Below are 23,100 nucleotides of genomic sequence, written 5' to 3'. Positions count from 1 at the left end.
GTGTCAGGTAGCATTAATGAACATTTGGACTAGCTTGTTATTAATTGCTGGTGAAGCATATTATGGGGAGGTCAAGGCCGAGCTACAATCCTCTGATAGGGAGGGTATTATTGTCTTCCATTTGGCCTCAACCAACAATGGCAATGAGGAACATCTCCTGCTTAGTAACTAGATGTATAAAAAGGAGATCAACCCCTTGGATACCTGGCTCCTTAGAATCCCTATAAGGGGGAATGAGGATATGAGAGAATTTCCAATGTCTGGGAACTGTGTATTTAGGGCATGACTTAGTTGCAGATACCTAAAGAAAGCATGTCTGGGGACTTGATAGAGCTGTTGACATTGATCAAAGGAAACAAGAACACCCTGGATATATACCTGGATATATACCTGTGCCAGAGTCTTGATCCCTAAACTCAACCAAAACTGAGCATCTTGTGAATGTAGCAATTTGGGAAGAGCACTGTTATTCCATAAGGAGGACTCAGCTGCTATGTCCTTGAATTGAAAAATCTTTTTGATGGCTCTCCACACTTGAACTGCAAGTCTGTGAATTAGCAAGAAGGAGCGTGAATATTGCTCTGCTGCCTCCAAAACCCCCCATAGACTATGAAGGCTCAAACAGTGCGCAAGCTGGTGTTCAGAATTAAGCAAATGAAGAGTGGTCAGTTTCAGTTTGTGCCTGTTTGAGCCCCATATGAAGGATGATAAATGGGAGTTGATCATGGCAAAGACCTTTTTGGAGGACTATGGACAATGAATGTTCCAAAACATACAGAAATTTACAGAGGACTATAATTTTGTTGACATTGATTCCCCAGCTACTGACAGACGGAGGGCTCCCTATATTCTAATTTTTTCCCGCTGGTATGAATAATGAGGGGATATATTTAAATCACAGAGTTGCGTGTGATTTCTTGGTATGTTAATACCTAGATATTTAAAGTGAGATACTATTCGCAGCCTGCAGAATTCATCCCCTACTTTCCATCCCATATGCTTAGAGGTAACAACATGGATTTCTGCCAGTTTATTTTTAGACCAGAGAACCGGCCAAATTTATCAATCAGATACATTACCAAAGGCAGTATAACTCTTGGACTGGCCATAAACGGGATTAAATTGTTGGGAACCTCACAGGAAGCCATTTAAGTCCCTTGATACTCTGCAGTCTGACGGATCCTAACAGCTAGTGGTTCCATGGCAATGGCAAACAAAAGGGCACCCCTGTCTGGTCCCTCTCCCCCAAGGGAATCGATGAGGAAATAAAACCATTAATCAGGGCCTTGGCTTTCGAAGATCGATACAGACTGCAATCCATCTTCTGAAGCCTGGTCCAAAGCCAGGTTGTGGAAGGGTCTTTTCATGGTAGGCCCACCTCAACTAAATCAAATGCCTTAGCAGCAACCAAAGATGCCAAGTCTCAATCTTCCTGTCCTTTCCAACCCAACTGTGCAATTACCTGCGCTCTCCTTATATTATCGGATGTAGACCGACCTAGGAATAAATCCACACTGGTCTGGGTGAATAATTTCATGACTTACAGTGCTGTGCAAATTAATTGGGACAAAGCAAAAAAACACATATTTTTGAATATTTAATAATAAAATGTTTTAATGCACTGTTACATACTAATTTTAGTAACAAATATGTCCTCCTTTAGCAGATATGAGATTTTGGCATTGATTCTACCAAGTTTTTGCATAAATTCTTCAATTCTTCATAATGGAACGACACTTGTATGGCACTGTTTATCATGCGTTCTTTGACTGTACAGTCCATTTTGCCAAGACGTCTCTCCACAATGCTCCACAAATTTTCTATAGGATTTAAGTCTGGTGAATTGCCAGGCCAGTCCAGCACTTTTACTTTATTTTCTTCCAGGAATTTCTTCACACACTTGGAATTGTAGCATGGAGCCAAATCTTGTTGGAATGTCCCTTCAAATTTACGCATGAATGGCACAATAAAACGTTTTAAAACGACTATGTATTTGGATGAATTCATCAAACCACAGTTTGTTACTCAAGGTTGTACACTCACACCTGTTCAAAGCAGTTAAAACTGGTTTGAATCACTGACTGGTAACCAACTTACAATTTTACTTAAAAAATTCTTTGTCTCAATTAATTTGCACAGCACTGTACTTTATTTAGTCTATTCACTAGAATTTTAGTTAATATTTTATAATCTAAATTTAATAAGGATATGGGTCTATATGATGCACAATCTTCGGGAGGCTTATCCGGTTTTAGTATTACCACAATATTGGCATAGTAGAAAGATTCGGGTAGAAAGCCTTCTTCCAGTGAGGAATTATATACTTTAAGAAGATGAGGGGCCAGTTGATCTAAATAAATTAGATAAACTTTCAGAGGGAGTCCATCTGGACCCGGAGACTTCTCTCACGCCATACTGCTAGCCGTTTCCATTATCTCTTCTTCAATAACAGGAGTCTCTAGGACCACAGCAATCTCGTCTCCGAGGATCGTGAGATTTATACAATCCATATACTCCTTTAGATTCTAAAAGGTATCATTTTTATAATGGGAAAAGCGCCTACATGGTCATAATACTAGTTTCATATGTAAAAAGTAGATGATAGGTTCCCAATAATTATCAGTAGTGAACTACCTACAATTCACAAAGGGACACTCCAAAATGCCCCAACTCCTTTTTCCTACATTGGTGTGTAGGTTGGAAGTTGTACCGTCCCTGAATGTCTAGGTGGTGCTTTTACAGCACATTGGGGCATTACTGTACATGGTATGACCCACAGAACGTTAATGAAGTAACACTCTGTTTTGTCTCTTCTTGTAGGAGCGCCACTGGGGAAGGCTGGCATGAAATTATGCTCTCTTGTCTCAGCAACAGTCCATGTGACCCTCGTTCGGGCAACCCCAAAGATGAATGTGGAAGTGACTTTGCCTATTTCTATTTTGTCTCCTTCATCTTCCTCTGCTCTTTCCTGGTGAGGCTCCATAATAGCTAATGTTATTTTTCACATGGCAGCTTAGGACCAAGCACTCGAGAGCTCGTGAGATCATATAAAGCATTCAGTGTCATTGTGGTCCTCTGCCGGGTATTGGCTTGGACATCGTCATGGACTCAGGAATACAACAGACAGCAACCCCAATTGCAACCAACTTCCCCTGGGGTCTGTTTCAGATGATGGACCTTATTGGCAATGAATGTGGAATGATTAAAATGGTATTTCTAGAATCTAAAATTATTCTTATGGGCTCTGCAAGATAGGGCATAACTTACTGACCCACAACAATCCCAAGAATAGAGCTTTGGATCCTGAGAACTTTGCTCTACAGAGTCCATCGTGAACGAAGCGGTGGTGCACATGCTCCACCTCTATTCCATTCATTGTTATGACACCATATAAAATAGCTGAGTGCTGTTCTCGACTTTAAGACAATTGATGGAGCGGAGGTCAAGCATGCGCACCTCCACTTTCAAGTTGGGGCTCTGTAGAACTCGGCTCTTGGAATCCAAAACCCTGTTCTCAGGTTCACTGGGGGCCGAGGAGTCAAAACCCCTGCAATCAGTAAGTTATCTATGAGATAAGGGATAATTTACTGATCGCTGTGAGTCCGACTGGTGAGATCACTAGCGATCCAAAGAATGGGGCTCTGATCCTGAGACCTGAGCTTTGCAGATCCCAGTTTTGAATAAGGCAGAGTTGCTCATGCTCGACCTCCACTGCATTTACTCTCTGTTGAACCCCCCAACTATCCGTAGCTTTTGATTTGGGGAATGTGCCTTTAACAGCAACCTTTACAATATGTCTTCTGCTAAAAAAAAAGACAAAAAGGGACACTTGTAACAAAGCTATAGTTAAAGAATGGCATGAAGCAAATGCAATGGAAGAGTCAATATTCAGTAGTTGCTTTCTTATGGTGGGCTGCCATCATATAGTGGGACACATCGCTGTTAATATCATTGCGAGGCTCTTGTGATATGGTTATGTCTGATCTCATTCTGTATTTTCCTTCTATCTTCTGTGTTCCTGAGTAGATGCTCAATCTTTTTGTGGCCGTCATCATGGACAATTTTGAATACCTAACACGGGACTCCTCCATTTTGGGTCCTCATCATTTGGATGAGTTCATACGTGTCTGGGCCGAGTATGACCCCGCTGCTTGGTATGTGAATGTTTTCTTCTGATAATTGTACAGAATGTGTCATGGAGCCAAACGTTACAGTCTGTAGTTGTTAAATACTTCATTAGCTACATTAGGCTACATGCACGATGTAATATCACATCCAGTCACTACATATTATTAGATATAAGAATGAGCTAACATACTTTAACTGTTATTGCTAATAGTATTACTAATGATATCATCAGATTGAAATAGTATAGGGGAGATGGGAATAATTTATGATGTTTTACTTAATACATAAGTTAATAAAAGCAAGGAAGGCGTAATAGTAAATGAGTGCTATGACAGCAAACTGTTACCTGGGCACCATATCGGTAGTGTGCCAACCATAGATATAGGGCATGCTGATGGCTATGGGGCTCATGGAGGGTAGACCAAGCTCCAATTGACCATCTCTTCATGACTCCTGCTAGAGACATGAGAGGCCTAAGAATCAAAGTAACAATAGAAGAAGCAACAAACCCATTTTAATGTGGCTATGGGACCCCCCATCATCTACACCTCTGTCCTAAATGAGTTCTGCATTTGTCTATTATACCCTCACATATTGTTTTCCCTGAAGAAGGTTTAAAAGCTGTTTTTCTTTCTTACTCTTTTTATCTTTCTTATTCTTTCCATGATATACCGTATTGTTCTTTTTCTAGTTGCCGTATTCACTATAAGGATATGTACAATTTATTGCGTGTTATTGCCCCTCCACTGGGGCTGGGGAAACGCTGCCCATCGCGGGTGGCTTACAAGGTTTGCAGCCAAAAAAGCCAATTTGCATCTATACCAATTGGGGATGGAAGCAGTCTGATAAAATTCTGAGGGGCTGCGCCTGCATGGGAATGCGAGGCTCGCCCTGCCCCTTCATCATGCTTTATCCCCTGCCAACCTGGCTGCCAGGTAGCTTCACTAGAGAGATTATCCACCATATTCTGGGATGGGTTGGGGTGTAAGGGTGCAATTACATCAATGGGATTAGTCTTCTCATTAGTGTTGCTGCCTGGTGCCTCTTCCAAGCATGATGATCAGAATATTTTTATCCCCTTCAATGCTGCAGGGGAATGTGATGCACTTGTCATTGAAGGGTTTATACTGGTGCACCCTATGGTACAGACAAGGGGCATTGAAATGTCACCTTGTGCTCTCTCTGCTCAAGACCAACTCCTGAACGCCTGTATCAGCGAAAAAAGGGTTTGAACAGAAAGAAAGCAACATCCCCTTCCCTCCCGACTAACCTTTGCTCACCTTAATGATGCAAAAAAACATACCTGTGCTTCGGTGATAGGAGTGTACAGTTTCAAGCTAATCAGATATGTTTTTTTTGTCTGTTTCCTTCCCATTCTCAACCCTTCTTGCTCGGCCCCATCTCTGTCTGTACTATTCCTTCCCATCTTTCATCTTGACCCTTTTTGGGTTATGTAATCTGTATGTCTTCATGCAATATTTGTCCCCGGATGTTAAATATTCCTCTTCTCTTACTCTTTGTCTCCTTCTCTTTCGTGTCCTCTGTGCCCCATCCCTTGTCCTTAACCTATGGCTGTCATTCCGGCTTTTCAACAATGAATATCTGCTCTCCCCTGACCTTCCCCCTCCTCATCTTATATCTTATCTTTTTTTTCCCCATGTACTCTTTTTGTACTCCATTTTCATTTCTAATGCCTATCTTTGTGGGCTTTTCTTGTGTCACCCACTGTCTTTACTTTGCCCACCTCTGGTGGCTTCCATATTTGTCTTGTGTCCATCTCTCTCCTCGTTTTGTCCTTCTGTTCTTGCTGCTACATCTGTGCTTCCCCCTTCCCGTTGCTGCAGTGGGCGCATTGGTTACACTGACATGTACGAGATGCTACGACACATGCCCCCTCCCCTTGGCTTGGGAAAGAAATGCCCTGCACGTGTGGCATATAAGGTAGAAGAGATGTGTCGACCTCCACCAGTATCTCCTTGGCCTCCAGCCTTTTCTCCTGTCTCTGTACTGTGCCCGTACCGTGCTGTGTATCTTTCCCTTGTGAATTCCTTTCTATGTAAAATACCCACTCTCTCCAGAACTATGTAACCAGTGGTCTCTATGCTACAACCTAAAGAGTTTCTCTACGACCTTCCCGATTCATGTGCTCCAAGCATCTGAGCATTAATGCAATCCACTAAGAACCCAATCCCAGCTCTTATAAAGGGCTGTATCCACATCCTCTATCCCCAAATCTAAGACTACCCTATCTACTCTCCATCACACCCAAATTCTCTTTCTACAAGTAGTAGACCTCTTACACATTCTGTGACTCGAAAAGACTTTTCTATGCATGACTTTTTGCATTTTGGTGCATGTGTTATATTTTCCATGGAACTATGTAATACTTGCATGTACTAGATATGCCTCTCTGACTCCTTAGCCTCAGCTTACGCAAAGGTAAAATGAGTATCTTCCTAAATAACCTTAGTGCAAAATTTATCGATACGAGAGCCAAATGTAGGTCAATTGAGCAATAGACATCATAAAGCATTTAGGAAAACTATATTATCGCATAGACACATAGGATAGAAATTGGGTACAATTAAATGCTTGGTGGATTTACAAATAAAGACTAAAGAGAGATGAGCGGATCGCTTCATGCCAACCAGATCCATGGTCCAGGTCAGTGCCCTCTGGCTGTGGACAGGAGCTGCACGAATTTCCTTAATCTCTGGTATCCCAGGCTCGGCTCATGATTAGCCACGCTGGTGAAATGTCACCTGTGCGCCGCACAGATGAAGTCATGCCAGGCCAGCGAATCACACGCTGTGTCTGGAAACTCAGAAGCAGAGAAAATTCGTGTAACTCCTGTCCACGGCCAGAAAACACTGATCTGGACTATGGACTGTGGTTTCAAGAAGCGATCAGTTTATTGCTAACTAAAACGTTTTGTAAAATTCAGTATGTGGAAATTTATTAATGCAGTACAATCAGCAGGGGGAGCGGAGCAATTCTATATAATTTTATGGGTAGAGATTCAATACAACTATTTATTGTTATAAACATCTGCTCTTTCAGGGTTTAGGAGTCCAGTGGGCGGTCTTACTCGGTGATTGACAGATCTCTAGATTTATCAATCAATGAATAAAACCACCCACTGGACTCCAAAGGATAAAAAAAAGTTTTAAATGAATTTCTACTATCTGACTCTTATTATTACCTTTAACCTCCCTAGTTATACTGTCCTCCTTCTCCCTAAGATAGCTGGGCAGGTCCTCCATCCTGTGCTGTCTGCATCACGCAGTCTGCCATCACTTCGCGTGAAGCAGCGCCGCTCGCTCAGGAGTGCGCTTTGGCTGTATAGAAGATAAATTGTTGGCCAGCTTAACAATAGTTATATTAAGGCTGTGTTCACATGCTGTGTTTTTTTCTGCAATGATCAGTAAAAACGCACAGTTTTACTTTTGTTGTCTCAGTACTATAACAACGCAGCGGAGCACGCCTGCTGTGGGTTCGCAGAGGAAAGCACTCAGTCTGTCAGACTTCGGGCATCCACAGTCTGATGCCAAGGCAGTGGCACATAAGCAGAAGTTCACAGTGCATGCCCGAAGTCAAGGCTGTAACTGCACATATTCAGAATTTTAAGGAGGAGGGGCATTGCAGACATGTCAATCACACCTCTATGGGCATAATATCGGTTTGCTGGGATGGACTGGTCTGCACTAGGAGCACACCTCTCGGACTAGTCTAGCTAATTATAATATGCGGCCCCACAATATTAAAAAAGATGATCGGTTATGCCGTTAACTTTAACTAAACAATGAGGTTGCTAGAAACGAGAGCTGTAATTAGTTAGTAGGGGTAAATCCTGCTGTCGGGTTCCCCTTATTAAAGTTTAAGGTTTTAATACACTGGAAAGGACAACAAGATGTGCTCTATAAAAAAAAGCAAAATAATTAATTTAGGTCTTCCCCTTCAGTACAAAAAAATTCAGATAAATCACTTTTACTCTCTCTAGCCCAGGATAGACAGTCGCTAAGATAAAGAAACAGGAATACTATCAAAATTTTTGTATGATGGTCACATACAGTACAGACCAAAAGTTTGGACACACCTTCTCATTTAAAGATTTTTCTGTATTTTCATGACTTTGAAAATTGTACATTCACACTGAAGGCATCAAAACTATGAATTAACACATGTGGAATTATATACTTAACAAAAAAGTGTGAAACAACTGAAAATATGTCTTATATTCTAGGTTCTTCAAAGTAGCCACCTTTAGCTTTGATGACTGCTTTGCACACTCTTGGCATTCTCTTGATGAGCTTCAAGAGGTAGTCACCGGAAATGGTTTTCCCTTCACAGGTGTGCCCTGTCAGGTTTAATAAGTGGGATTTCTTGCCTTATAAATGGGGTTGGGACCATCAGTTGTGTTATACAGAAGTCAGGTGGATACACAGCTGATAGTCCTACTGAATAGACTGTTAGAATTTGTATTATGGCAAGAAAAAAGCAGCTAAGTAAAGAAAAACGAGTGGCCATCATTACTTTAAGAAATGAAGGTCAGTCAGTCTGAAAAATTGGGCAAACTTTGAATGTGTCCCCAAGTGCAGTTGCAAAAACCATCAAGCGCTACCATCTGTGCTTTGGTCTGATGAGTCCAAATTTGAGATCCAACCACCATGTCTTTGTACGACGCAGAAAAAGTGAACGGATGGACTCTACATGCCTGGTTCCCACCGTGAAGCATGGAGGAGGAGGTGTGATGGTGTGGGGGTGCTTTGTTGGTGACACTGTTGGGGATTTATTCAAAATTGAAGGCATACTGAACCAGCATGGCTACCACAGCATCTTGCAGAGGCATGCTATTCCATCCGGTTTGCGTTTAGTTGGACCATCATTTATTTTTCAACAGGACAATGACCCCAAACACACCTCCAGGCTGTGTAAGGGCTATTTGACCAAGAAGGAGAGTGATGGGGTGCTACGCCAGATGACCTGGCCTCCACAGTCACCATACCTGAACCCAATCGAGATGGTTTGGGGTGAGCTGGACCGCAGAGTGAAGGCAAAAGGGCCAACAAGTGCTAAGCATCTCTGGGAACTCCTTCAAGATTGTTGGGAGACCATTTCCGGTGACTACCTCTTGAAGCTCATCAAGAGAATGCCAAGAGTGTGCAAAGCAGTCATCAAAGCAAAAGGTGACTACTTTGAAGAACCTAGAATATGAGACATATTTTCAGTTGTTTCACACTTTTTTGTTAAGTATATAATTCCACATGTGTTAGTTCATAGTTTTGATGCCTTCAGTGTGCATGTACAATTTTCATAGTCATGAAAATACAGAAAAATCTTTAAATGAGAAGGTGTGTCCAAATTTTTGGTCTGTACTGTATACATTATAAGTAGCTGCAGGGTTGGCAATTTTTTTTTTTCAAGATCTTTTACAGCATTGTCATAAATTGGAAATTACGAAATGGATGACGGAAGTAAAATTAAAAAGCTACAGGACTAATTTACCAACCATTTCATCTGATGTCAGTAAGCTGGGCCTAAATGTCAATCTTTCCATCTAGAACTTGATTGTTCTCTTGAAAGGCTCTCATGTGTTCTACCACTCACCAAGATAGACTTGGTTCTTCATGGTAGAATGGTGTTTATCAGACTAATGAAAAGGCAAAAGCCAAGGATAGAACCGATGGGAACCGTCAAGTTTTGGATGGCTGCTTGCTTTACTGATCTTTCTTTTACGGTTTATCCTTTCAAGGTGCATGCCAGGATGACTACAATTACTGTGAAGTTAGTGCCTCTCAACCACTCGCGCTTTCTACCTGCAAGTGAAAACTCTACTTTTCACTAATTTTGCCCTTAATTAATTGAAAACAGCTACAATTGTATGGGATCGTCCAGTGAAAAGCTATCACCTACGTACAGGATAGGTGATAACTTGCCGATCAGTGGATGTCTGACCACTGAGACTTGTACCCATCGACTGAATGGGGAATTAATATCCTTGACTGCAAACTTTTATTCAGTTACAAAATGAAGTGGCAGGTCAATCGCCCAACTGCGGCTTCATTCATTCGCCACGGAGCTGGTGGAAAAAGCCGATCGCAATCTCATAGGGAATGAATGGAGCTGTAATCGTGCATGTGCACTGGGGATAAAAGTGCCCATTCTGCTTATCGGTGCGAAACCCACCAATCAACAAATTATCACCTATGCACTGGATAGGTAACGTATCCTGTGCATAGGTGATAACTTGTTGATTGGTGAGAGCAAGTTAATATATGTGAGTGGTTGAGAAGCGCTGACTTTGCACCATGGCTGGACAATTTGGTAGCGGTGGCGGTCATAATGAGAGTTTGAGTTTTTCCACAGCGGCTTGTCCGGATGAATATGCCCATCTCTGATACAGACCTCACTGTGCACTTTACATCCACTTTGATGGCTTTAATCCGAACGGCGCTGGACATAAAACTAGCATCAGGTGAGTTATTGCTGAACAGTATGGAAAATTTAATTTGGGAACAGTTTGTTTTTGCTGCTATCCATATCGCATGGCTTGTAACTGGGGCTTGTAGTAAAGCTAAAGCAATTTTTCTGATATTCTTCATTTTGAAGGAAAAAAATCCCACCATTTTGTGTATACAGCACATATGCAAACTTATTTGTCTGAATAGCTGCAGACTACAAGCAAACCTTTAGTCAATGTTTTTCTTCCATCTGTCAATCCTGAGGGTTAAAAGAAAAGAGAGGGGATGGAGTAACACAACTGCTTGATCAGACTACACAGGGTTGGTTTGTAGTCTGTAACCATGGAGATACATACAGTGGGGAAAAAAAGTATTTAGTCAGCCACCAATTGTGCAAGTTCTCCCACTTAAAAAGATGAGAGAGACCTGTAATTGACATCATAGGTAGACCTCAACTATGAGAGACAAAATGAGAAAACAAACCCTGAAAATCACATTGTCTGATTTGGAAAGAAATTTTTTTTACATTTTGGTGGAAAATAAGTATTTGGTCAATTACAAACAAGTAAGATTTCAGGCTCTCACAAACCTGTAACTTCTTCTTTAAGAGGCTCCTCTGTCCTCCACTCATTACCTGTAGTACTGGCACCTGTTTGAACTTGTTATCAGTATAAAAGACACCTGTCCGCAACCTCAAACAGTCACACTCCAAACTCCACTATGGTGAAGACCAAAGAGCTGTCGAAGGACACCAGAAACGAAATTGTAGCCCTGCACCAGGCTGGGAAGACTGAATCTGAAATAGGCACGCAGCTTGGTGTGAAGAAATCAACTGTGGGAGCAATAATTAGAAAATGGAAGACATACAAGACCACTGATAATCTCCCTCGATCTGGGGCTCCACACAAGATCTCACCCCATGGGGTCAAAATTATCTCAGGAATGGTGAGCAAAAATCCCAGTACCACACGGGGGGACCTAGTGAATGACCTGCAGAGAGCTGGGGCCAATGCTACACAGGCTACCATCAGTAACAGACTACGCTGCCAGGGACTCAGATCCTGCAGTGCCAGACGTGTCCCCATGCTTAAGACATTACATGTCCGGGCCTGTCTAAAGTTTGCTAGAGAGCATTTGGATGATCCAGAAGAGTATTGGGAGAATGTCATATGGTCAGATGAAATCAAAGTAGAACTGTTTGGTAGAAACACAACTCGGCGTGTTTGGAGGAGAAAGAATGCTGAGTTGCATCCAATGAACACCAAACCTACTGTGAAGCATGGGGTGGCAACATCATGCTTTGGGGCTGTTTCTCTGCGAAGGGACCAGGACGACTGATCCGTGTACATGAAAGAATGAATGGGGCCATGTATCGTGAGATTTTGAGTGCAAACCTCCTTCCTTCAGCAAGGGTATTGAAGATGAAACGTGGCTGGGTCTTTCAGCATGACAATGATCCCAAGCACACTGCCAGGGCAACAAAGGAGTGGCTCCGTAAAAAGCATTTCAAGGTCCTGGAGTGGCCTAGCCGGTCTCCAGATCTAAACCCTATAGAAAACCTTTGGAGGGAGTTGAAAGTCTGTGTTGCCCAACGACAGCCCCAAAACATCACTGCTCTAGAGGAGATCTGCACGGAGGAATGGGCCAACATACCAGCAACAGTGTGTGCCAACCTTGTGAAGACTTACAGAAAACCTTGACCTGTCATTGCCAACAAAGGATATATAACATAGTATTGAGATGAACTTTCGTAATTGACCAAATGCTTATTTTCCACCAAAATTTGAAAAAAAATTCTTTCCAAATCAGACAATGTGATTTTCAGGATTTGTTTTCTCATTTTGTCTCTCATAGTCGAGTTCTACCTATGATGTCAATTACAGGCCTCTCATCTTTTTAAGTGGCAGAACTTGCACAATTGTTGGCTGACTAAATACTTTTTTCCCCCACTGTAGGTCTGTGTACATAAAACAATAACTTTTTTTTACCTTGTAGCAAAAATTGTTGAATTAAAATAATTGATTAAAAGTGGACCTACCCTTTAATTATATAAGATTTTGTACACATTTTTTTTTGCATTTTGAGAGATGCGATCCCCCATCTCCGTTAGATGCCGTCAAAGGGACCGTTTCTTAAATCACATAAAAGTCTATTTGAAAGTTTCCAGTTCAGGATGAATAAAAAATAAGCTGTTGACTTCAGTTGAATGATTTTCTTTTTAGGAGGCCTGAAACAACATGAAAGTGATGCCGAGCTCCGGAAGGAAATAACATCCGTGTGGCCCAACCTCTCACAGAAAACCCTAGATTTACTAGTACCTCCTCATAAGCGTAAGAAGCTTCTCTTGCTCTTCTAGATCTTCAATTGTTTTAAAAATGCAATAGGCTCTCATTTTCATATTGTAATCAGTAATTAGTCAATAATGCATAATTAATTAATTGCTTTTGTAAGAAAGGTCCCCCCAACTATAAACTGATCACATGGCATTCCTCTGCTCAGAACCGATCACTTGACGTTCCTCTGCTCGGAGCCGATCACATGGCGTTCCTCTGCTGGGAACCTATCACATGGCGTTCCTCTGCTGGGAACCAATCACATGGCGTTCCTCTGCTGGGAACCAATCACATGGCTTTCCTCTGCTGGGAACCGATCACATGGGGTGTCTCTGCTAGGAACCGATCACATAGCATTCCTCTGCTGGGAACCGATCACTTGACGTTCCTCTGCTGGGAACTGATCACTTGGCATTCCACTGCTGGGAACCGATCACATCGCGTTCCTCTGCTGGGAACCGAGCACTTGGCTTTCTTCTGCTGGGAACCAATCACTTGGCGTTCCACTGCTGGGAACCGATCACTTGACGTTCCACTGCTGGGAACCGATCACATAGCATTCCTCTGCTGGGAACTGATCACTTGACATTTCACTGCTGGGAACCGATCACTTGACGTTCCTCTGCTGGGAACCGATCACTTGACGTTCCACTGCTGGGAACCGATCACATTGCATTCCTCTGCTGGGAACCAATCACATGGCGTTCCTCTGCTGGGAACCAATCACATGGCTTTCCTCTGCTGGGAACCGATCACATGGGGTGTCTCTGCTGGGAACCGATCACATAGCATTCCTCTGCTGGGAACCGATCACTTGACGTTCCTCTGCTGGGAACTGATCACTTGGCATTCCACTGCTGGGAACCGATCACATCGCGTTCCTCTGCTGGGAGCCGAGCACTTGGCTTTCTTCTGCTGGGAACCAATCACTTGGCATTCCACTGCTGGGAACCGATCACTTGACGTTCAACTGCTGGGAACCAATCACATAGCATTCCTCTGCTGGGAACTGATCACTTGACATTTCACTGCTGGGAACCGATCACTTGACGTTCCTCTGCTGGGAACTGATCACTTGACGTTCCTCTGCTGGGAACCGATCACTTGACGTTCCACTGCTGGGAACCGATCACATAGCATTCCTCTGCTGGGAACCAATCACATGGCGTTCCTCTGCTGGGAATCAATCACATGGCTTTCCTCTGCTGGGAACTGATCACATGGGGTGTCTCTGCTGGGAACCGATCACATAGCATTCCTCTGCTGGGAACCGATCACTTGACGTTCCTCTGCTGGGAACTGATCACTTGGCATTCCACTGCTGGGAACCGATCACATCGCGTTCCTCTTCTGGGAACCGAGCACTTGGCTTTCTTCTGCTGGGAACCAATCACTTGGCGTTCCACTGCTGGGAACCGATCACTTGACGTTCCACTGCTGGGAACCGATCACATAACATTCCTCTGCTGGGAACTGATCACTTGACATTTCACTGCTGGGAACCGATCACTTGACGTTCCTCTGCTGGGAACCAATCACTTGACGTTCCACTGCTGGGAACCGATCACATAGCATTCCTCTGCTGGGAACCAATCACATGGCGTTCCTCTGCTGGGAACCAATCACATGGCTTTCCTCTGCTGGGAACCGATCACATGGGGTGTCTGTTATGTTCTGCTACCAAAGCTAAGGAAAGAGAGGAGATCTGTCCCTACTATAGGACTCAGCTGAATCCCTACGATGTAACAGGGAACCTGATCCTGCGATCAGACCTGCTAAAGTCCTAATCTAGTCTGTACGGAGACCTATAGATGTGGGGAGGGAATCCCTACAAGTACTAAGGACTGGGAGGAATATGGGACACCTCCTAACAGAAATAGTAGCAGACAGACGAACAAACAAAATAGATAGAACATAGAGGTCCGTAGACCAAGCAAACTAACAGAGTTAGATACAGAGCACAGGCTAGCTAGAAAGTAGATATACAATGAAGTCCAGCAAAGCCAGAAGGGCGGAGCAGGATTAAATAGGCCAACAAGGTCATGTGACCAGCAAAGGAAAAAAAAAACCTAACAGCAAGGTTCTAACAGTACCCCCCCTTCTAAGAGGATCCTCCGGATCCCCTAGGACCAGGCTTATCAGGAAATCTCCTGTGAAACGCTCTGATAAGTCTGGACGCGGAAACATCATCTGACCTCACCCAAGAGTTATCCTCGGGTCCGAAACCTTTCCAAGCCACAAGATACTGCAAACTACCTCTATACCGTCTAGAGTCAAGGATGCGAGAAATTTCATATTCCCCGTCCTCCACCACCGGAGGAACAGAGGCAGAGGCGTCACCATCCGACACAACAGCTTTTTTTAACAGAGAGACATGAAAGACCGGATTAATTCTCCAGGAGGTAGGAACCTCCAACCTAACAGCAGATTGGTTGACAACCTGAAGCACCTTAAAGGGCCCTACAAACTTGGGACCCAATTTCTTAGAAGGAATCCTCAACCGCAGATTCCTAGAGGACAACCAAACCATGTCACCAACAGCGAACAAAACCTCCTGTCGTTTCCTATCAAAGTAGTCTTTAGATTTTCTGTTGGCCTCCTGAAGATTACCACGCACATCCGTCCAAACTCTTTCCAAATCACCGGAAAAATTCTCCTCCTCAGGCACGGCAGATCCCAACTTGGAGAACGACCCAAACGACGGATGTCTCCCAGAACAACAAAAAAAAAGGCGAACAACCAGCAGAAGAAGATGTATGATTGTTCAGAGCAAATTCGGCAAGTGGCAGAAACTCAGACCACCCCTCTTGATTGTCTGCCACAAAACAACGCAAGAACTGCTCAACATCCTGGTTTTTCCTTTCTGTCTGGCCATTAGATTCAGGATGATATCCGGACGAAAACGACAAATGAATTCCCAACCTGTCACAAAAGGCACGCCAAAAACGAGCCACGAACTGAGGACCCCTATCAGAAACAATGTCAGTAGGAACGCCATGAAGTCTGACAATTTCCTTGACAAAGGCCTTAGCGAGAGTTTTAGCGCAGGGCAGTTTGACGAAGGGAACCAAGTGACACATCTTGCTAAAATGGTCCACGACCACCCAGATGACAGTAAAACCCTCAGAGGGGGGAAGGTCAGTTATAAAGTCCATAGCCAAATGTGTCCAAGGAGCACTGGGGACCTCCAAAGGACAAAGCAACCCCGCAGCAGGAGTATGTGAGGACTTAGATCTAGCACATATAGTACATTGGCGCACCCACTTAATGACTTCCTTCTGCCATCCAGGCCACCAAAAACTGCGACCCACCAGTCTCTTGGTCTCAGAGATTCCGGGATGACCTGCCAACCGAGATTCGTGACACTCAACAAACAAATCTCTCCTAAAGGTCCCAGGCACAAACAACCTCCCATGAGGAGTGTTAGATGGGGCATTCTCCTGAGCTTTAAGAATCTCATCTTCCAAAACGGAGTCTAAAGCAGCTATCACAACACCTTCTTGTAAAATGTTTTCCTCTTTCTCAGCACCGACTATGGGAGAAAAACTGCGAGACAAGGCATCCGCCTTAACATTCTTAGTACCAGGGATGTAAGTAACGGAGAAATTAAACCGCGAAAAAAACAGTGCCCACCTAGCCTGACGGGCATTCAGGCGCTTGGCAGCATCAAGATATATCAGATTTTTATGATCCGTAAGAACCTGAACGGGAAATTCCGCACCTTCCAAGAAGTGGCGCCAGTGTTCAAATGCGAGTTTAATAGCCAATAATTCCCGATTACCAATATCGTAATTCAATTCAGTCTCCGAAAATTTTTTTGAAAAAAAGGCACAGGGATGTAATCCATCCCCGTTATCCTGAGACAATACTGCGCCAACCCCCACAGAGGAAGCATCAACCCCAACCAAAAACGGCCTAGTAACATCAGGCTGCATAAGGATGGGAGCAGAGGTGAACCTCTCTTTGAGATACACAAAAGCTTCAATGGCCTCAGAAGACCACTGAACCGCATCAGCACCTTTCCTGGTGAGATCAGTCAGAGGTTTGACAATACTAGAAAAATTTTTTATGAATTTTCTATAGTAATTGGCGAAACCCAAAAACCTCTGTATCGATTTCAAACCAATAGGCCTAGGCCATTCCTGCACAGCCTGAACCTTAACCGGATCCATCTCAAAACCTTTGCTGGAGATAATGTAGCCCAAAAAACTAATTCTCTGTACAGCGAACTCACATTTCTCCAGCTTAGCAAAAAGTGAATTGTCCATTAATAACTGTAATACCTCACGCACGCTCCGCCAATGAGACTCCAGATCTGGCGAATAAATCAAAATGTCATCCAAATACACAACCACATTTTTACCGATCAAAGGTCTAAGGATGTCATTAATCAGATTCTGAAAAAATGCAGGAGCATTAGTAAGACCAAAAGGCATAACCAGATTCTCAAAATGACCCACAGGAGTGTTAAAAGCAGTCTTCCATTCATCACCCTCCTTCATGCGCAACAGATTGTATGCCCCCTTAAGGTCAATTTTAGAGAACCACTTGGCCCCCAATAACTGGTTAAACAGATCAGGAATCAATGGCAGTGGGTAAGGATTGCGTACCGTAATTTTGTTAATCTCACGAAAATCCAGACAAGGACGTAAACCGCCGTCCTTTTTTTTTACAAAAAAAAATCCAACCGCCACAGGAGACTTAGAGGGCCTAATGTGACCGGCGGCCAAGCTTGTCTGTATGTATTCCTCCAAAGCCTTCCTCTCAGGAATAGTAAGGTTAAATAAACGACTCTTAGGAAGAGTCGCTCCAGGGACAAATTCAATAGAACAATCATAGTCTCTATGGGGAGGCAAAACCTGCGATTCTTTCTCAGAAAAAACTCTCCAAAAATCCTGAATAGGAACAGGCAATTCTCCCCTATCCAAAGCTGCAATACGCCCGTTACAACACTTGTCATAACATTTATGGCTCCAGGATTTAATTTCACTGGTAGACCAATCCAGTACAGGATTGTGAAATTTTAACCAGGGCAAACCCAATATTACTGGAGAAGGCAAGTTATTCAACACTACCAAATCCAATTTCTCATGGTGAACACCATTAATAGTGAGAGGAAATTCACTGACCTTGAGAGTAATATTCTTCAAAGGGGAACCATCCACAGAAACCACAGCAATGGGGGAAGATAAAGATTCAGGTTTTAAATTGAGTTTTTCCACGAATCCCCCATCAATTACATTCAGTGTAGACCCGCAATCAACAAACACCCGAAATTCCATTAATTTTTCCTGAGCAATCGTGGAAGCAGCTAAAAATATACCCTTGGAATTTAAACAGGCAATACGGGCGTGACTGACCATTTTTTTTCTTTCTTCATACGAAGCTCACAGCCTTTAATCAAATGACCAGATTTTCCGCAATAGAAACACAAGCCTTCCGAAAAACGACGGTCTTTTTCTTGAGAGCGAGGTGCCACCGATCCAATCTCCATCGGTTCACCACTGTTAGTACACACATTATCATAACCAGAAACTGACATAGCAGAGGATTTGCTCTCATTAACCCTAGCACGCAGTCTTCTATCCACCCGTATAGCTAATTGCATAGCCTGTTGCAAATCCTCAGGTGTAGGATAAGCAATTAGCAGGTCTTTAACCCTTTCACTGAGCCCAGCAAGAAATAGACTTTTCAGAGCAGAATCGTTCCACCCTGTTTGAGTGGACCAACGACGAAAATGTGTACAATATTTTTCCACATTACCTGATCCTTGTTTTAAACGTCTCAACTCAGTCTCAGCTGATGCGACACGGTCAGGATCATCATATAATAGTCCCAAAGCAGAAAAAAAACTATCCACTGATCTGAAGCATGAATCACTAGGTTGCAAAGAAAAGGCCCACTCCTGAGGCTCTTTGCGCAAAAGTGACATTATGAACCCTACGCGCTGGGATTCATCCCCAGAGGACTTAGGTCTCAAACGAAAATACAATAAGCAAGCATTTTTAAATGAAAAAAATTCTCGGTGTTCACCAAAAAATAAATCCGGCAAACATACCTTAGGCTCCAAGAAATGTGCTCCAGGACAGTTACTCACGTGCTGACGGAGCTCGGCCACCTCCAGAGAGAGTCCCTGCAGGCGATGAGCCAAATCCTGAACCGACACCATGATGGAACAGAAAAATCTTTCCTTAGAGAATTTGCTGGCTGGACTTACTGTTATGTTCTGCTACCAAAGCTAAGGAAAGAGAGGAGATCTGTCCCTACTATAGGACTCAGCTGAATCCCTACGATGTAACAGGGAACCTGATCCTGCGATCAGACCTGCTAAAGTCCTAATCTAGTCTGTAGGGAGACCTATAGATGTGGGGAGGTAATCCCTACAAGTACTAAGGACTGGGAGGAATATGGGACACCTCCTAACAGAAATAGTAGCAGACAGACGAACAAACAAAATAGATAGAACATAGAGGTCCGTAGACCAAGCAAACTAACAAAGTTAGATACAGAGCACAGGCTAGCTAGAAAGTAGATATACAATGAAGTCCAGCAAAGCCAGAAGGGCGGAGCAGGATTAAATAGGCCAACAAGGTCATGTGACCAGCAAAGGAGAAAAAAACCTAACAGCAAGGTTCTAACAGTGTCTCTGCTGGGAACCGATCACATAGCATTCCTCTGCTGGGAACCGATCACTTGACGTTCCTCTGCTGGGAACTGATCACTTGGCATTCCACTGCTGGGAACCGATCACATCGCGTTCCTCTGCTGGGAACCGAGCACTTGGCTTTCTTCTGCTGGGAACCAATCACTTGACGTTCCACTGCTGGGAACCAATCACATAGCATTCCTCTGCTGGGAACTGATCACTTGACATTTCACTGCTGAGAACCGATCACTTGACGTTCCTCTGCTGGGAACTGATCACTTGACGTTCCTCTGCTGGGAACCGATCACTTGACGTTCCACTGCTGGGAACCGATCACATAGCATTCCTCTGCTGGGAACTGATCACTTGACGTTCCACTGCTGGGAACCGATCACTTGACGTTCCTCTGCTGGGAACCGATCACTTGACGTTCCTCTGCTGGGAACTGATCACTTGGCATTCCACTGCTGGGAACCGATCACATCGCGTTCCTCTGCTGGGAACCGAGCACTTGGCTTTCTTCTGCTGGGAACCAATCACTTGACGTTCCACTGCTGGGAACCAATCACATAGCATTCCTCTGCTGGGAACTGATCACTTGACATTTCACTGCTGGGAACCGATCACTTGACGTTCCTCTGCTGGGAACTGATCACTTGACGTTCCTCTGCTGGGAACCGATCACTTGACGTTCCACTGCTGGGAACCGATCACATAGCATTCCTCTGCTGGGAACTGATCACTTGACGTTCCACTGCTGGGAACCGATCACTTGACGTTCCTCTGCTGGGAACCGATCACTTGACGTTCCTCTGCTGGGAACTGATCACTTGGCATTCCACTGCTGGGAACCGATCACATCGCGTTCCTCTGCTGGGAACCGAGCACTTGGCTTTCTTCTGCTGGGAACCAATCACTTGACGTTCCACTGCTGGGAACCAATCACATAGCATTCCTCTGCTGGGAACTGATCACTTGACATTTCACTGCTGAGAACTGATCACTTGACGTTCCTCTGCTGGGAACTGATCACTTGACGTTCCTCTGCTGGGAACCGATCACTTGACGTTCCACTGCTGGGAACCGATCACATAGCATTCCTCTGCTGGGAACTGATCACTTGACGTTCCACTGCTGGGAACCGATCACTTGACGTTCCTCTGCTGGGAACCGATCACTTGACGTTCCTCTGCTGGGAACCGATCACTTGACGTTCCTCTGCTGGGAACCGATCACTTGGCATTCCACTGCTGGGAACCGATCACATCGCGTTCCTCTGCTGGGAACCGAGCACTTGGCTTTCTTCTGCTGGGAACCAATCACTTGACGTTCCACTGCTGGGAACCAATCACATAGCATTCCTCTGCTGGGAACTGATCACTTGACGTTCCTCTGCTGGGAACTGATCACTTGACGTTCCTCTGCTGGGAACTGATCACTTGACGTTCCTCTGCTGGGAACCGATCACTTGACGTTCCTCTGCTGGGAACCGATCACTTGGCATTCCACTGCTGGGAACCGATCACATCGCGTTCCTCTGCTGGGAACCGAGCACTTGGCTTTCTTCTGCTGGGAACCAATCACTTGACGTTCCACTGCTGGGAACCAATCACATAGCATTCCTCTGCTGGGAACCGATCACTTGACGTTCCTCTGCTGGGAACTGATCACTTGACGTTCCTCTGCTGGGAACTGATCACTTGACGTTCCTCTGCTGGGAACCGATCACTTGACGTTCCACTGCTGGGAACCGATCACATAGCATTCCTCTGCTGGGAACTGATCACTTGACGTTCCACTGCTGGGAACCGATCACTTGACGTTCCTCTGCTGGGAACCGATCACTTGACGTTCCTCTGCTGGGAACCGATCACTTGACGTTCCTCTGCTGGGAACCGATCACTTGACGTTCCTCTGCTGGGAACCGATCACTTGACGTTCCTCTGCTGGGAACCAATCACTTGACGTTCCTCTGCTGGGAACATCAGCAATCACCTGAAATCCATGATAGAAACTGGCATTAAATGGGATTTCCCATTTCAGTAAAATCTTGTCCCTAGGCGCAGTTTGTTTAAAAAATAAAAAGATACAATCTTTAATCACTCCAGCGCTGAGTCTGAGCTGCTGCATCCAATCAATGAACTCGGCTGCTCTGAGCCGTTTGTGTCATCTATTCCAGCAGAGCCACGAAGCTTAATGATTGGCTGCAGTGATGTCAGCGCTGCAGACAATAACATACACCGGGACGGGCAACAAAGACTCAACGCCGGACCCGGGAAGGGATAGTAATGCCGGTAATAGATAAAAGTCCTAAATGGGGGACCACTCTCTATGAATTTAGGATTCCCTAATAATGTTTTGAAAATTGGTTTCTTAAACCAAAGACCCTCCTTAATGTTCATTTCATGTTTTACAGCTGATGAAATAACTGTCGGGAAGGTTTATGCTGCTCTCATGATCTTTGACTTCTACAAGCAAAACAAGAACAACCGAGACCAATCTCACCAGCAACCTGGGGTCTTATCCCAGGTAGGAGATAAACTGTGCCATAAATGCTGTCACCCGCCACAATTGGGTTGACAGTTCTATGATTTTTTTTTCTTGTAGTCCATCTAGGAAATATGTGTACCTGAGGTCTGGTGCTGAAGCTGACCCGTCTTTATATCTAGGGAGAAGAATTCCAGTAGAACTTAATGGAGGCCACCGATATGTGGTCTAAAATATGGGATGCGCTCGGTCCTCAGGCAGCTACATAGGACATGGTCACTTTGCATCAGGAAACAACTTCTGATTCATTACAGGGCATCATGGTGCCTTGTAATGTAGTATTAATTAATGGTGCCAAAAATTCCCCGATCAACCTACAACAAGACTCACCCTAACATTTTATCCTTTGCATGGTCAATTCATACTCACAATATCGTATGTTACAGACAGGACCCGTCTCCCTTTTCCAGCCCCTGAAACAAACTATGGACCAGAATATTCTAAGTCACCTCGGTGACACCACGATCCAAAAGCAGAAGAGCTCCGCATCTCTGAACAATGGAGGAGTCGTGTAAGTAGCGCATTTCTTCTAACTTAAAAGAGACACACTCTATTTTGCTGAGCGTCACCAAAATTCTACAAAAATTGTATCGGGCTTTCACCTATCCTTTATACACATCCAGATGGCACCCATAGAGTTTCATTCATCCATACACACATCAGTTTTAAAAACGACCCGTTTAATCCTTTTTTAACTGATCCATTGCAAAGAGTAACTGAATAGAATAAATTCAGACAGTCCACCTGCTCCACTTTTTACAATCATATGAGAAAATAGAAATTGGATGCAGAATGGATGATACATGAGCCAAACAGTCTGGATATGAAAATGGAAACAGATATGTGAATGGAGCCTTATTCCGTACCCTGAGGTGGTAAGTGTCTATGTAGAACGCTGTGATCCTCCTGAATTTCATCTGGCAAAGGCTACGTTCCCGCAATGAGCTTTTGTGAGTTTTTGATGGTGCAGATTTTCTGCACCATT

General features: G+C 44.1%; 1 protein-coding gene across 7 annotated transcripts in view; it reads left to right on the top strand.

The window, feature by feature from the left end:
- Positions 1-23,100, top strand: part of CACNA1B (calcium voltage-gated channel subunit alpha1 B) — a 517,223-nt gene that overhangs the window by 464,429 nt on the left and 29,694 nt on the right. For 4 of the 7 annotated variants that reach the window (XM_073640296.1, XM_073640293.1, XM_073640290.1 and 1 more), the window contains 7 exons: positions 2,821-2,971; positions 4,027-4,154; positions 5,973-6,069; positions 10,495-10,603; positions 12,812-12,919; positions 21,985-22,097; positions 22,502-22,626. In XM_073640296.1, the coding sequence (XP_073496397.1) occupies positions 2,821-2,971; positions 4,027-4,154; positions 5,973-6,069; positions 10,495-10,603; positions 12,812-12,919; positions 21,985-22,097; positions 22,502-22,626 (831 nt within the window). Of the gene's footprint in view, positions 1-2,820; positions 2,972-4,026; positions 4,155-4,819; positions 4,917-5,972; positions 6,070-10,494; positions 10,604-12,811; positions 12,920-21,984; positions 22,098-22,501; positions 22,627-23,100 lie in introns of all 7 variants that reach the window. The other 3 variants (XM_073640295.1, XM_073640291.1, XM_073640292.1) reach the window with 2 other exon arrangements.

The sequence above is a fragment of the Phyllobates terribilis genome, unplaced genomic scaffold (assembly GCF_046119375.1).
Source record: "Phyllobates terribilis strain yellow unplaced genomic scaffold, ASM4611937v1 Scaffold_7__3_contigs__length_470593459, whole genome shotgun sequence".
NCBI classification, from domain to species: domain Eukaryota; kingdom Metazoa; phylum Chordata; class Amphibia; order Anura; family Dendrobatidae; genus Phyllobates; species Phyllobates terribilis.
The sequence above is the reverse complement of the archived record's forward strand: the minus strand, read 5'-3'. Positions and strand labels throughout refer to the sequence as shown.